At 31.1% G+C, this 14631-nt stretch overlaps 1 protein-coding gene across 1 annotated transcript in view; it reads right to left on the minus strand.

The window, feature by feature from the left end:
* LOC118193531 (protein turtle-like) overlaps positions 1–14631 on the minus strand; it is a 1156839-nt gene that overhangs the window by 344834 nt on the left and 797374 nt on the right. Inside the window, exon 4 of the mRNA XM_085821447.1 lies at positions 2850–3185. Within this exon, the coding sequence (XP_085677573.1) occupies positions 2850–3185 (336 nt within the window). The remainder of the gene's footprint in view (positions 1–2849; positions 3186–14631) is intronic.

Genomic DNA, 14631 nt, shown 5'->3' on the forward strand with positions numbered 1-14631 from the left:
CTTTGCGTCTAATTTCACCCGAAAATAGAGAATTATGCTTTCAAAACTTTACAAACTTATCCCGATCTTCCGTAATAAGTAGTCGCATGTAGTATTCTTCATTAAGAGATATCTTGCTTTTTATTTAGTACCTTCCATTCCCCATAAGCAAAAGAACAACTTGAATCTTTTAGGTTTTACACAATTATCCACCAGACGTAAAAAACGAAAGAAAGAAAATGAATATTTTAGTAAAAAATTACCTCTAGAACAGACCAAAAAAGTGCATTTCAGGAGTCTCAATGCAGTTTCTGCTTTTCTTTGGAAGAATTAGCTTAATTACGTAACATCCATTCAAAAACTAGGAAACTTATAAAGAAAAAATTCGAGAATGAGAAATCTTTCCGAAAACAGATCTTAGTTTTTATCCTTTTCCCATTCCGTTAAAATTTCACGAGAATGAAATATTGCTTCCATCGATTCGTTTTCTGCATTTCCTTCCCGCTTTCTCGTTCTGTGTGATGAATACTTTTTTCAATCATCCTCCTTTGCATTATAAAAAGCAAATGAGGAAATTCGTGGGAAGTGATATATGAAGAACAAAACAGTAGTCGGGTATGAAAGCGATGACGAATATAAATGAAGAATGTTCTCCTTTACAATTTTTTAGGTTGACTTTGTCTGTCTAATGATGTAAATAAATAAAAAATTATGGTTTACAATTTACACCTCCAGTACCGATAATGAGAATATGTTCTTTCAACATTCTTTTTTTCGTCTTGGAGAAGCAGATAAATAGAACAGCATGTTCTATTTATCTGCTTCTTCACGAAAATTTAACGTTTACTTCTCTTTCATAGCACATTTTAAATTTTAGTAAATACATTTCGGAAATAAGCTTGTAAGCTACTTTCTCTTTGCTTCCACTATGCCTTCGTGGTGTAGCGGTAGCACACTTGGTGCATACTCGAGAAGTGCAGGTTCGAGTCCCGATAAGAGCACTGCAAATTTTTCACGTTTCTTGCTTCACAAAAATTCTAAAGTCTCTACAATGGAGTCCGGACAGGATTTGTAGATTCGGTCTTCTAAGAACTAGACGCTTTTATTCGTATTGGTTTACCCAAAATTTAAGTATCCTTGAGAATATTTCTCTGATTTCATTTTCGGATACACATTAGTTTGTTATTTTTTCACTATCGTTTAATGCTCATTAACTCCCGCTTAAAAATTTATCCATGATTCTCTATAAATGTACTGTTGTGATTGTTTAATTACCGTAAACTGCAATTAACACGCAGTTAAAACATACACGTTTATAATAGATTCGATAATGGTAGAAGGTTTGAGTCGATTGAAACTGGCTGGGCAGCATTTATACAGGTTCGCAATGCGGTCACGCAAATGTCCCAGAATATTCGAAACCAAGTCAGAATATTCGAGGCCTTTTTCCAAAAATACCAGAATGTTCGATATGGTGGATGTAAGACAGAAAGGACTAAAGAAACATGGATTCTCTCAATGTAGAAAATCGTTGTATCCAAGTATTAATATATTTACTTATTCTTGGTTATCTGTAAGGTTTGTAATTAAGGTAGTAGTACAGATTTAGCTTCGAAAAACTCAATATACATTATTATTGTATACGGGGCGGAACGATGAAAATCATTACTGAAAATTGGGTCGCAAATCTGAAAGGCTGTAATTTGTTGTCTATAAAGTTAAATTTGAAGTCCTCGTGAGTTATTTAGTCATCTTTTACAAACCATAGTTTTGTATTTTATTATCAAGTGTTAATATCAAATTATTTTAACATTAGTTTTGAATGTAAATTCCGAAATCCATATTTGAAAGTTTTATTAACTGAGACGTTAAATGGTTCTAAGATTCAAAGATGTCCCAAGAAGTCACAGGTTGTTCATCCTTCTTCGAGAATCTTCCTAACTTTTTTATTTAAATGTTTCTCATTTAATTTATCCAGTCTTATACTTCCCATGTGAAGAACACTCGGATATTATACTTTTTCAGAAACGTCAGACAAATAAAGAGGGCGAAAAATATACAACATAGAAGAATACACGCGAAAGTATGGTCATTAAAATTCCATCGCTGAATATTAATTTTGAAAATGAAATGAAAGAAATATATTCAAGAACTAAGATTAAACATGATTACAGTATTTCCCGCTGATTTAATGGTCCACGATGAAAGGTTTCGATTATAGTTTAGAAGCCTGAGACTTATTTTCCTAAGCAAAATTTAAATTCATGCTGTAGTTAAAGGCGTATAATGATGTTCATTTATTTTGCATATACTTCATTGTCTAAGATATTTGTTTTCTAATTAATTAATGTCTCATTTACAGATTTTTGTATTAAACATTATGGGATGACGTTTTCAAACTGACTGTGGGAATTATTCAGAGTACGTATTTAGAGAAAATTCTGGACAGAAAAACTTCCAATTTTCATGAAATTCAACTACTTTTAAACGATAAATAAAGCAATTTTTCTTATCTTTTAAGAACTAATACCAGTATTTTTGTTACTACCGTCAAGATTTTTTTTTTAAATTTGATACTTATTTATACTATCTCTATACTTTCAATAACTCGGTTTTAAGGAATTATCAGTGTGATTTTTAGTATCATCAATATGATTTCATATTTCTGAATTTTCGTTTAGCCTTTTCTTGACCATGAAAAAAATGCTTTCAAACATTTTGAATGCAAAAGAGCTATTTTACAATTTATTTTAAATTTTACTTTGTGTACTTGTGTCAGTTTCCTCCATGAAAACATAAGAACATATGGGCTTTCAGAGAAAATATATCATCACAATACATTTAATGAGGAAAGGTTTTCACACTCTTACCTATAACCTTTAACGTTATCACCGTATTTACAGTCCTCGCCTTCCGAAAGTCCACCCGGCATCTGTACTCCCCTGCGTCCTCTTCTTGCACTGGATCTAGCTGTAGGAAAGCTGGTCTATTGATCATGTTGAAGTAGGCTCTGTTCTCTAAGTGAGTACTAGCGGATTGTCGAGCTTGCTCTACAGTTCCCCTGCGAGCATCTAAAGTGTAGATAGGGGCAGGATCTTCCCCTTTGTACCATAAGATTAAGACCACGGAATCGTCCGCAGATGGAGGAGATATGTCGCACGGTAAGGCTACCTTACCACGAACCACGGCTGTATATAAGATGGTAGCTGTGAAAGAGAAAAAGAGAAAATGTCATTATTGTTGTTCTTTTTTAACTAGAAACACTGATACAACAACGCGAAATGAAGAAAAATAATATATCGAAATTAAAGGAGAAATGATTTTTATTTAAATAATATAGAATTGTAAAGCTTATTGAAGTATCTAACGGGCTGGCTGCATGGGCGTTTTCGTGGTTTTCCCCGTGTGTAACGTATATACGAGCCAGTTTCCCTTAGAAAGTCCACCACGAAGGCATCCCTCCCCTTAGGCAGACATCCCTCGACGCTTTTCCATAATCACACACACTACATTTTCAGAAAGTGTTAAATTAATCTACATAATGTTATTCAGTATGGGAATTAGTTGACAATATTCGATAATTACATAGAATGGTAATACAGTTACCATATTTTCGGGTATATAGCGCGCACCGGTATATAACTCGCATCTATAATTTCGAGCTACATTTCTTTTTTATAAATTTTAGGTATATTCGCCGTATAGCTCGCCCCCAATTCTTCACGAAGAAACCCAAAATATACACGTGTAATGCTCTTATCTTTTGAGATCACTTAGTCGAATATTTGTCCTAATCTTTCGAACAACGGTAAACCGCACTGACAAAACGATAAGGAGAACAATTTGTGTGTAGGTTAAATGCTTGAGGGAGTAAATATTCCGGAAAAGAGGGTGGATTTTATTCAGTGAAAGAGTAGAAAAGAATGTTATTGTATATCATTTCCAATTTGAGTGAATTCGTGGATTTAGGAGTTAGGTGTTTTCGCTTTCTGTAGTCATTTGAAGCAATGAATTTGAAGTGAAAATCGAAGGATTTAGTAAATCGCGTTTATATTAGATTGAAATACAGTTGATCTAGTGTTCCTTTTAGTAGTACATATGGCTCCCGCGAAAAGAATCAAACTCAGTGCAGGTTTCAAACGCAAAGCCGTTCATTTTGCGAAAGAAAATGGAAACCATGCTGTAGAAATGATGTTTGTGAATGATGGAACGAAAATTGATTATTTGTTTATGGATCAAAATAACAATCATGGTGAAGATGAAACAAAATTCGATAATACGCCTGAAGATAAAACGGAAGACGAATATGACGAACTCTTCATATTATTCGATAATGAAAATGTATAATTCCACACGGTATGTCATTTCTCTTCAGTAAGCAACATTTTGGTGCATGTAAAATTTTTTCTTCCTTTTTTAGCTATCATTTTTATATCCGGCATATCTGTAAATTTCGGTCCTATTTTTTGTATTAAAAGTGTGCGTTATATACCGGAATATATAGTACGTACTCATATAGGCCTAATGTTTCTTGTTTCTTTCGTGACTTAATATCAAGCGTTCATTTTAGTAAAATTTGAATAAGTAAACACTGCGATGTTATGTTAATTATTTTTTCCGTGGATTATTTTATTACTGTTATTCATTGCTATTGTTATTGCTATTATTATTATCATTGTTGATGTTTTTGTTATTATTGTTATTGCTGCTGTTATTTTACGTACTGGTTTACGAAAATAAAATAATTTTTCAGTCTTGCTAGGCAATCTGTATTGAAGAGAAAAAGAATAAGAACAAAAAATAAAATTTCTTGACTTTCATTAAGGATAACAAGCACTTACAAGTGTCGAAGGAAAGATAATAATTATTTAAAGAAAACGTAATCCTGAATTTATTTGGAAATTTTGAATACCTAGACGGGCTGCTGTTCTATTAATTCTAGATATTATTATTTCTGTTGTATATTAAGCTTTTATGCTACACAATATTAGCAAGTGAAGACGTTATAAACTTGGTTCCATGTAACTAACTAATGTATTTCTTCTTTGGTTAATATATTAAAATTTAAACATTTTCCTTTTCAGATTTTAGAATTAATTTATACAGTTTGCATGATAGTTCTTTAAAATTCTATAAATCGATATTAGTAACGTTTACAGCACATATTTTAAATAGAATAACAATTTTACCGATCGTTTCAAGAAGTTGAAGTATTAAATATAAATCAAGAACCATCCATGGATCCATGGATCCATGGATTAATATTTTCGGAGTACGTAGGGCAAAGGACCTTCTACCTCCACATCATAAAAAAAAACAGCGAGCAAAATTGAAAAAGGATACACAAAATTCTTTAAGGAAAATAAATAAAAGGAAGTCAACTAACTTAAGAAAGTTTGACATTACCTTGGAAAAAAATTATGAATATTAAAAATTTGTAAAACATTTAGACACAGTAAACATTTAAACATTATTTAAATTTGTAAAACACAGATTAACGGTATTCGAACTTGGGACCATTCGGAGATAAATTTCACAAGCTAAGCAATGAGCTAGGGAGAGAACAGGTACCTTCCTATTTCCTATTTTATTTATTTTTTCTTGGCGTTTTATAACTTTTTAAAACATAAATATAACTCAAAAGATAAAAGCGTAGGAAAGCGATTAAGATTAATAGACTCCTAGGTTACATGAATACTTAATCATAATTTAACAATACATAATAATTTCTCGATGAAATATGCTAGGCAAAATTTAATCTGCGGGAATTGATAAATGAAGACTACATTAATACTGATGTTAACAGACACGAATACTACTTCGAACTACCTATTACGTGACAACAAATAAATTTCAATTTTGACAACAAATAAATGTTGTTGAATAAAACGAATCAATTAATAAAAACGAATCAATTAATTATTTCTTACTGTAAGATTACCGTTATCAAACGTACCATTAGCAAATTACTTTAGACTAACTTGTTTATCTAATTTGGGTAAATAAATTTATGTAGGTATTTTTGTTTTTGATTGATCAAGATTAAGTCTCAGTCAGATTTCACTGAATAATTAGGTTTCATTTTCACTCTGATCTCTTCAACGTGTAACATGAGGTAATATATGAATGCGCTGCACCCCTCCTGGCCGATAATAGTCGGCTTCGTGGTTAGCGCAGCATCCAAACGCAGACAAACAAAAATACAGTTAAAAGATTAAAGCAAAAAAAAAAATTAAAACACAGATTAAAACAAAAGCACAGTTAAAACATCGAACCAAAATTCCCAGTATTGCTCTATTGCCATTTATAAGTTCAGCATATCCTTTGCAAATCTGAACTCGTGTTTGCTTTACAATATACAATAATTGTAACGTTTTGCTTTACAATATACAATAATTGTAACGTGTTTGCTTTACAATATACAATAATTGCAACGTGTTTGCTTTACAATATACAATAATTGTAACGTGTTTGCTTTACAATATACAATAATTGCAACGTGTTTGCTTTACAATATACAATAATTGTAACGTATTTGCTTTACAATATACAATAATTGCAAAGCTTTTGCTTTACAGTATATTTATTGCAACTCTTTTCAAAGTGTTTTAAACAGCGCTTTTTTCTGTTCTAAACATAATTATATTTTTATAAATAAATCATTCATCGATATGAATTTATTCTTTGTAAGACTAACATTAAAACCATGCTAATTTCGAATAAAATACATTTTCAGTTATTTTATTGACTTCAAATATTCTTATCTATACCTATCAAAATGATTTAAATTATGATTTCAGTACAACAATAAATATTCAGCTCTCAGAATAAAAAGCAGTCACTATTAAAAGAATTTATTTCATAGTCACATATTTATTTCCTTATCATTAAAACATTCTTTTATGTTGCCATCGAGTTAACCTTTCATCATTTTGTTAACCAGGCTGAAAAGAAGCACAAATAAAAACTCAAGGGGAACTGCACGAAAAGTATGGAATAAAATTTTAAAATAAAATTAGAATATGAATCCTTGTTGATATAGATAATGATACCATTATGAGTCTTCCAGTTTTTTTCAAAAGTATATTAGTTTTCTCAAGCTTCCTACATACAATGGAATTTGTATTTAACTCTAAAAATGATACCTGGTATTTGAAGTTATAATACCATTTGGAATGTATTACTACTTCAAATGTAATCTCCAGTAAAGCTCTCGTAATTAACTTCGTCTTAACTGAAGATTCTTTAACTCTGCATTTTTTTACTGCATTTCTTTTAATCAATTATTTTTCTTCAGCTGGAACTTAATTTAGTCGCTTTAAGATTTCTTTTTATGCGACCAATTTTTCTTACGAAGCATTTAACAACGTGATTCCTTTAGGCACTTTCTTTATTTACAATGCATTTGCCTAAGGAGAAATACATTTGACAACGCAATCTTGATATATAAAGCCTCCAAACACTTCTTTTTACTCATATTGTCACTTTTTATCTCATTTCTTCACTCTGCAGTATTAACATGTGTCTTAGATAATTTGAACAAATGCTACATGCTAAATCCTCATGACACCAAGAGGAAGTTATTTCTTGGTTTTTATGACTTCATAAAAGTATTCAATGCACAGTGTTGTTACATTTCCTTTAAGGCTGTTAATATGTTAATATTACTTAACACAATAGTTAGATACAGCAAAAAAAGGAACATTTGACGAAGTAAAATTTCATGTTAGTACTACATAGCAAGTTTGTGCATTCAACTATCTCCTAGCTCTGGCACAGCCTTTACTTCAGAGCTGAATTTTTGATTATTTTCGTATAATTGTTATAAATTATGATTCTAGTTTTTATATTTTATATCTAAAAGATGGAAATAAGACACGAAAATCTACCTTAGAAGTCTGTTATGTTTGAAATATTAAAAATAATATTTGATGGTTGCAACGCGTAATTGGATTTTAAATGCACTAATCTTAAATTCAAATTGTCCATACAAGGTTCATGTTTTCTTGTTTGATACCTTTCATTATCTATGCTGTTTCAAAAGAAATTCAAAATAAAGCTCTCATAATTACGTTCGTCTTAACTAAAGATACATTTTCACTTCCATTTTTGGGTCTGAATTTCTTTCACTCAGTTATTTTCCTTTAATAGGAACTCGGTTTAGCTAGAATTAGAGAAAAAAACTTAACTCAACGGTGCAACAGCCCTTCGTGAGCCATGGCCTGCAGCGCCATGATATCTGCTTTCTTGACCCTGGGCTCCGTGGTCCATGAGCATATACCCTAGACAAGTTGTCAGCTTGTCGCAAGATCCCCGGTATTTAGTCCCCAAGCGAACGTGGTATAAATTTTATCGACCCACTCAAAGCATGAAAGGCCATGCTCAGCCTAGCAACCTTGCCAAGCCTAGACAACTCAACCTTGCCCAGCCTAGGAATCGAAACCCGGAGCTTTGGCGCTGCTGCGCGACCACGCTAACCGCTGCACCACCGTGCCTCTTAGTTTGGGTTAGACCGTAAATTATTTTCAGTAAGCATGACCTTGGAAAATGCGTTTTGAATGTAAATCAATAAAACTTTAATGTTAGTCTTTTGCCTGTACCTTTCAATCGCTATTATGATTAGTAGAGGTTGCTTCAGTCCCGAAGAGGCGACTCGCTAATTATTTACAAGGTAAGGATGTTTGCGATTGTAGCTCTTATGTGTACTTATGCGTAATACTAATTTTAGGAACATTTAGAAGTCATGTAGCTCGGTATTCCCATTGAAAGAGTATTGGTTGGGTATAAATGGCTACTATGTCAAATGGAGGTCCATACTTTGGGGATGGGGCTGGAGCTAGACATTCGGATGGAGCTGGACAAAAGCCATATTTTCAATACTAGTGATTAAGATGTATGGCCAAAGAAATAAGTGCCCTTGCACTACGCATCACTGTTCACAAGCCTGACAGTTTAAGAACTGGATATAAAGCGGCTTACCTCATATTACTTAGTCATTGCCTAAATATAAGATAAAATCCTAATTATAAACTAAACTCGAAATTATATTTTAAGATTTTATTAATGTTATTCGCATTCAATAATAAATAAATACATTAATAAAACGTCAAAATATGTTTCCTTTTTTTTTCTTCTTTTTAAAAATTTTATTATGTTTAAATTCTGCAGTTAATACATTGTAATTGTACATACCTTTCTGCTTCACAATAGTTCCCAAAAGTAATTGTTTCAAAGGCCATTTTGTTGCAACGATCAACAAAGCTATATTAAAATATTTAGTTTTTAGGTTTCAACCGACTTCTTGAAACTATGTATGTTGATAATGAGTACTTAAAGACTTTACTATCATGTTCGCCATTCCTTCTACAGAGATAAAACGTGATTAAGTCTCTGATTAACTACTTGATGATTACGCGATGATGGCTTTCTGAAAGCAGAAAGAGCATTATCATTGTCTGTCTGAGAAAATGTTCCTACCTAGAAAGAGAGAAAGCATCAAAAGGATTACACCTTGGTATTTTGATATCTAATCTTGATAGAACTTTCCCAGAAGAATAATGAAAAAAGACCTTCCTTCTTAAGATTGATATAGATAATACTTTTCAAGAAGAAGAAATTAAGAACCCAACTGGCCATCCTCAGAACAACTCAAAACAGTATAATTCAAACAGAGGAATGTGTCTTTACAATGTAATAGTTTTTGAAAAATTAATGTTTTATCACTTCAGTAATTAATAAATCAACAGTGTGTTATGTAAAGAAGAGAGAAACAGTTGGTATGTGTTAAATAACATTTCAGCTCCTAGGTAATTACGTAGTATGAAAAACATACACACAGTAGTCGTTTGATTGAGCGTGATAATTGTACATTCAAATAACTGAATTTTCATATTTAAATACTTTTAAATTCATTCTTCTTCCAAAATGTCGCATGTAAACAAGCTGTGGATTGAAAGATATGTCTTTTCGCTTTTCGAAAAGAAATATTCCTATTTTATACTTCAAAAAATTTGCATCGCATTAAAATTCCCAGGTACAAAATAAGCAGCATTATTAATCGAAAAGGGAAAAACCATTAATCATGACTTCTACGTGAAAAGAAGATTCCAAACGAATATCCGGCAAAGGCGGGTATTATTTCTGATGCTGAAAACCTGCCGAAGCAGATATCAGTTACAAAATCTTTAAACACATTTGTAACATCAATAAATAAAATAATAAACCAAGATTTGCAACTTAAAAAGCTAAAAAACGTGATGTTCACCATCTTTTGGAGAGGCATGTATCTTAACGCAGAGCAATTTGTAGTACCCTATATGAAAACCGTTTAGAGGGAGACAAACGAAGTGTATTGATGAAGCATGGGTTTACGTAAATGACTGCAATAGAAAAGGTCTATTTGTTACCAAAAACGAAGAGAAAAACATGTACAAACCTTGTTCTCTCAATGCAGAGCAAGTTTCAAAAGGGGTTAATGATTGTCGCATTCTCTTTCGGTGGAAAATTAAAATAAGAAAAGTAGAAAAAAATATTAAAATCAACTCAAAGTGCTGTCAACAGATAGTTTCTGATATTTATAAAAAATTCCCTTTCTTTATGAAAATGGCTTTTAGAGAGTGAAACTTCATCAGGACAAAGCAATATATCATACTTTGAGAAGTACCACTGCATTCCTTAAAAAATGGAGACTGATACAGGTATTGCATAAATACCTTTTCAACATATTCTTGCAAAGTCCTCTTATTGTGCTTTTGTCTCCTGAAAAGAGCTCAATCCTGAAAAAAGCTCTTCTGAGCTCAAGCTCATTACGATTGATGGACTTTGGAAAGCAGACTTATAGTTCAGTATGGAAGCTATCAGACTGTATATTTAAAAAAAATAGTCTTTGGTATTGGCATAAAATAATTAGTAGTTAACAAATATTCCTTATTGCTGACATTCTCAATTTTGTAACCTACAACTAATGCTATATTTTCTTTTTTTTCCCACACAGTAAACTTTTTTTTGGCATATCTGCATCAAATCTAAGCATTACTATATGACGTTGTGTGTTTATTTACATAACTTTTAGGGGCATCCGAAACATGGTTAACCAGTCGTTAGGAAATCGTTGTTGAGCCAAGTGAAGTTAGCAGAGAAAAGAGCCGTTGAATCATATTTCTCAGCATCTTGAAGACTTTTAATAATTAAAATGTTGAATTGTTTTTCTTTTCACTTGATAAGAATCTAAACAATTACTTTACACTTCATAAAAATATTAAACAAACGTTTTCCTAATAATTATGAGGACTGGTGTCGTCATTTAATTTAACTTTAAATCAATAATATTAAAGTGAGAGGAATTTAATTCATGACGTACATGTTCTCTAATTTGACTAAATATTGTAGCCTTGAGCAATGACTAAACTGTCCCTGCCGAAAATTTCTGCTGTATATTCAGGAATTGCTTTATAATTTGCAAACGTACACATCAGTTTCGAAAACTTTTAAATGCTGAGTAATTCACTAGAGAATGAATGTATGAATAATTTATGAAAGCATGGGGAATTTGGTGAAATGTAGATGCATACAAATTTATTATTCAGATTACTTTGGCATTCTCAAGTTAATGTTAATTAGAGTTACGTTTTTATAAACGAAGTTACGCAGTTTTTCTTTTTAAAGTTTTTCTTTTGTTTATTACACACATTAATAAACGGTAATGTCAGTGTGTGCAGCATTTTTAATGATTATTTGGGCTGAAAATGTATTACAATTTTAGTTTGAAACTCTCTTGACAAACGTATGCAAAATTTTAATTACGTCTTTTATGATCAAAATGTATTTAGGTTAGCAATTAGGAAGAAACTTAACTGCAGCTTTGTTAATAGATGTAGAATGAGGTAGGCGATCATAACTTTAGAAGAATTCGAAAAAAAAAAAAGAAAAAAAAAAAGAAAAAAAAAAGATTAAAAAAAAAAAAAAATCTGAAATGTTTCAGATTTTAAATTACGTCCAAAGGGACGTTTTTTAACATTTTGTGTGTTACCTTTCTTTATTAAATATCAGGTTCCTCGCACTTAAACCATAAGATCCAGTGCAACAGCAATATCGCAAAATAGTTTTAAAACGAGCATATCTTTAGAATTTCCGATACAGAGACTCACGCGCTGGAGATAAAAATGTTTTTTCTGCACAACGTTGCCATTGCTCGCTTTGAAATCCTTGAGTTTGTTAATCAAAAATTCGTCAAAGTTTAAAAAATAGGAAATCGATCATAAAACAAATTTCAAATTTCAAATTTGGTCTTCCACATGCTCATATTCGTTGGAGGATTACGTTATTCAAAATTCGATAACTCTATGTACCGTTGTTTTATCATAATACGAGAAATATACATACATTTATGCAGATTTTTCATTATTTAATTTCTTCAAATATAATGCAGGACTCTAACATTTTGTGGCAACAGTTTGAAAAGTGAACCGACATTTATGAGTCCGACGCAAAATGCCAAAACGAAACTAATAGTCCTTCGGGATTCAAATCCCTTTGGACTAAAAAGAAGGAAAAAGAAAAAAAAAAAAAAAAAAAAAAGAAAAGAAAAGAAAAGAAAACTAAGGAAACAGTTCAAGTTCCGTATTATTTGTATCTTATTTTTTAAGAAGTTTGTAATCGAAGAATGAAAATGAATCAATTAAATGTAATCAATTAAATTAAATGTTAATTAAAAAAGGAAAAAGAGATATTTTCAGAGAAAGTCGTAGCAGTTGGTTTAAAAAATACACTGAAATCCATTAAATTTCTTCTATACCGTTAATTAATGATTAGTGATTGATAAAGACAATATGAAGCTTTTTTTAATTTTAGCGGTCAACAGTCGTCATAATTTTAAGGCAATGACGCAAATGCTCAGTGAAGATGCAATTTTTTTTTAATTATTTTTTTTTATTATTATTATGTCTTATGGCGTAGTAAGGACTATTAGGACATTTTTTAGCAAATGTTAAATTCACATACAAACAGCTTTAAAAATTGCTGCGTGCGTACATGTTTCACCGGACAGAATGCACACGAAACCGATGACAGCTTGCTAGAATTTATTTTCCCCAAAAAAACAATTTAAAAGTTTGGAACTTTGATAAATGTACTCTAAAATCTCTTCTTACTATAACAAAGCATAATCAATAGATACCACTTCAGGCAAGACTGTTAAACAGAACGCAATGTAAAAAGCAAAGATCGCACGGAGATTAACTCGGAATTAAAAGATGAGAAACTGATGATTTCTAGTGTTTTATATAATTTTCCCCCGGCGCCGAGACATCTTTAGTATCTTCCATTTCTTGAAATTACTGGAAGGCATATACGTATAAGAGCAATACATATAAAGTTACATATAAGAGCCGAATACGGTTATCTTTACGTATTTAATTATTGTACCAATTACAGTTATACAGGTACCAGACCAGAATGTCATTAAGTGGCAGCCATGTTTGACGACTTTTTGAGATTTCTCGCAAAATTTAGAAGCAAACATTAATCGCAAAAAACCATCGCTATCTAGGAAACGTCTCGCAAATTTAGCGAGATAATTTACTTCAATGTTAAACAGACTTGCCCTGTAATCTTATTTTTCCCGCAGAGCTTCGTCTGCAGATTTTTTATTTTACTTTATGCGATATTAGATGCTAAAACTTCACATATAATTTCATTAAAAGTTTAAAAAAATACAATTTTACATTTATAATAATAAATTTCTTCTCAGTTATTTTTGTTTATCAATTTACTTCCAGATATGCAATTAATTTTAGTAACAGATATATGAAATTATCGAGACAAGATAATAGTTTAAAATTTGATTAAAAATGGAGTACAAGCATACGAAATAATTTCTGTATAAATTATACATACAAAATGTGATGGTGTATTTTATTAGATAATTTGAATTTGTAAAAATGCAATGTTCTAAAAGAGTATTTTGCACCTAATATTAGGCTTTGAATGCAATATATAGCTTTTTTTCAATTTAAAATTTTTCAGGAGATATTTATTGCACGTAAGTGAACGAACGAAAATTCATACATAAACACAAGATATAAAGAACTGATGATGACAACCTAACTGAGATTAAAACTAGTGACATAGTTTTTTTATGCTAATGTTTATTATTGTCTTCCAAAGCTTGTTAATATTTTTAAAATATTAGTAATACAGGAAAAAAAAGGGTATGAAATTTATCTGAAATTTGTATATTAGATTTTAATGGCAAATCTGGCATTAACAACAGCTCATCTAAAAGCAAAATTTGAAAGAATGAAACAATCAGTGTCTAAAAGAAAAGTAGCTGTTCACTTGTTAAAAAAGGTTAGAAATGGTTAGCCCAAAGTTAGAATATAGGTTATAAGCGTTTGATTTTTAAAATATTAATAAGTATAGGGGGAAAAGTATGAAATTACCTAAAATTTGTATATTAGATTTTAATAGCAAATCTGGCATTAACAACAGCTAATCTAAAAATAAAATTTAAAAGAATGAAACCATCAATTTCTGAAAGAAATTCAGCCGTTGCTTTGTTAAAAAAAAATTAGAAATGGTTAACCTAAAGTAGGCAGTTAATTTTTAAATCAGGCAAACAGCAGGTGGTAAATTAATATTTTCAAGGCTATGAAC

The sequence above is a fragment of the Stegodyphus dumicola genome, chromosome 7, assembly GCF_044657685.1.
Source record: "Stegodyphus dumicola isolate Sdum_Otavi_A_Nest chromosome 7, ASM4465768v1".
Taxonomy (NCBI): domain Eukaryota; kingdom Metazoa; phylum Arthropoda; class Arachnida; order Araneae; family Eresidae; genus Stegodyphus; species Stegodyphus dumicola.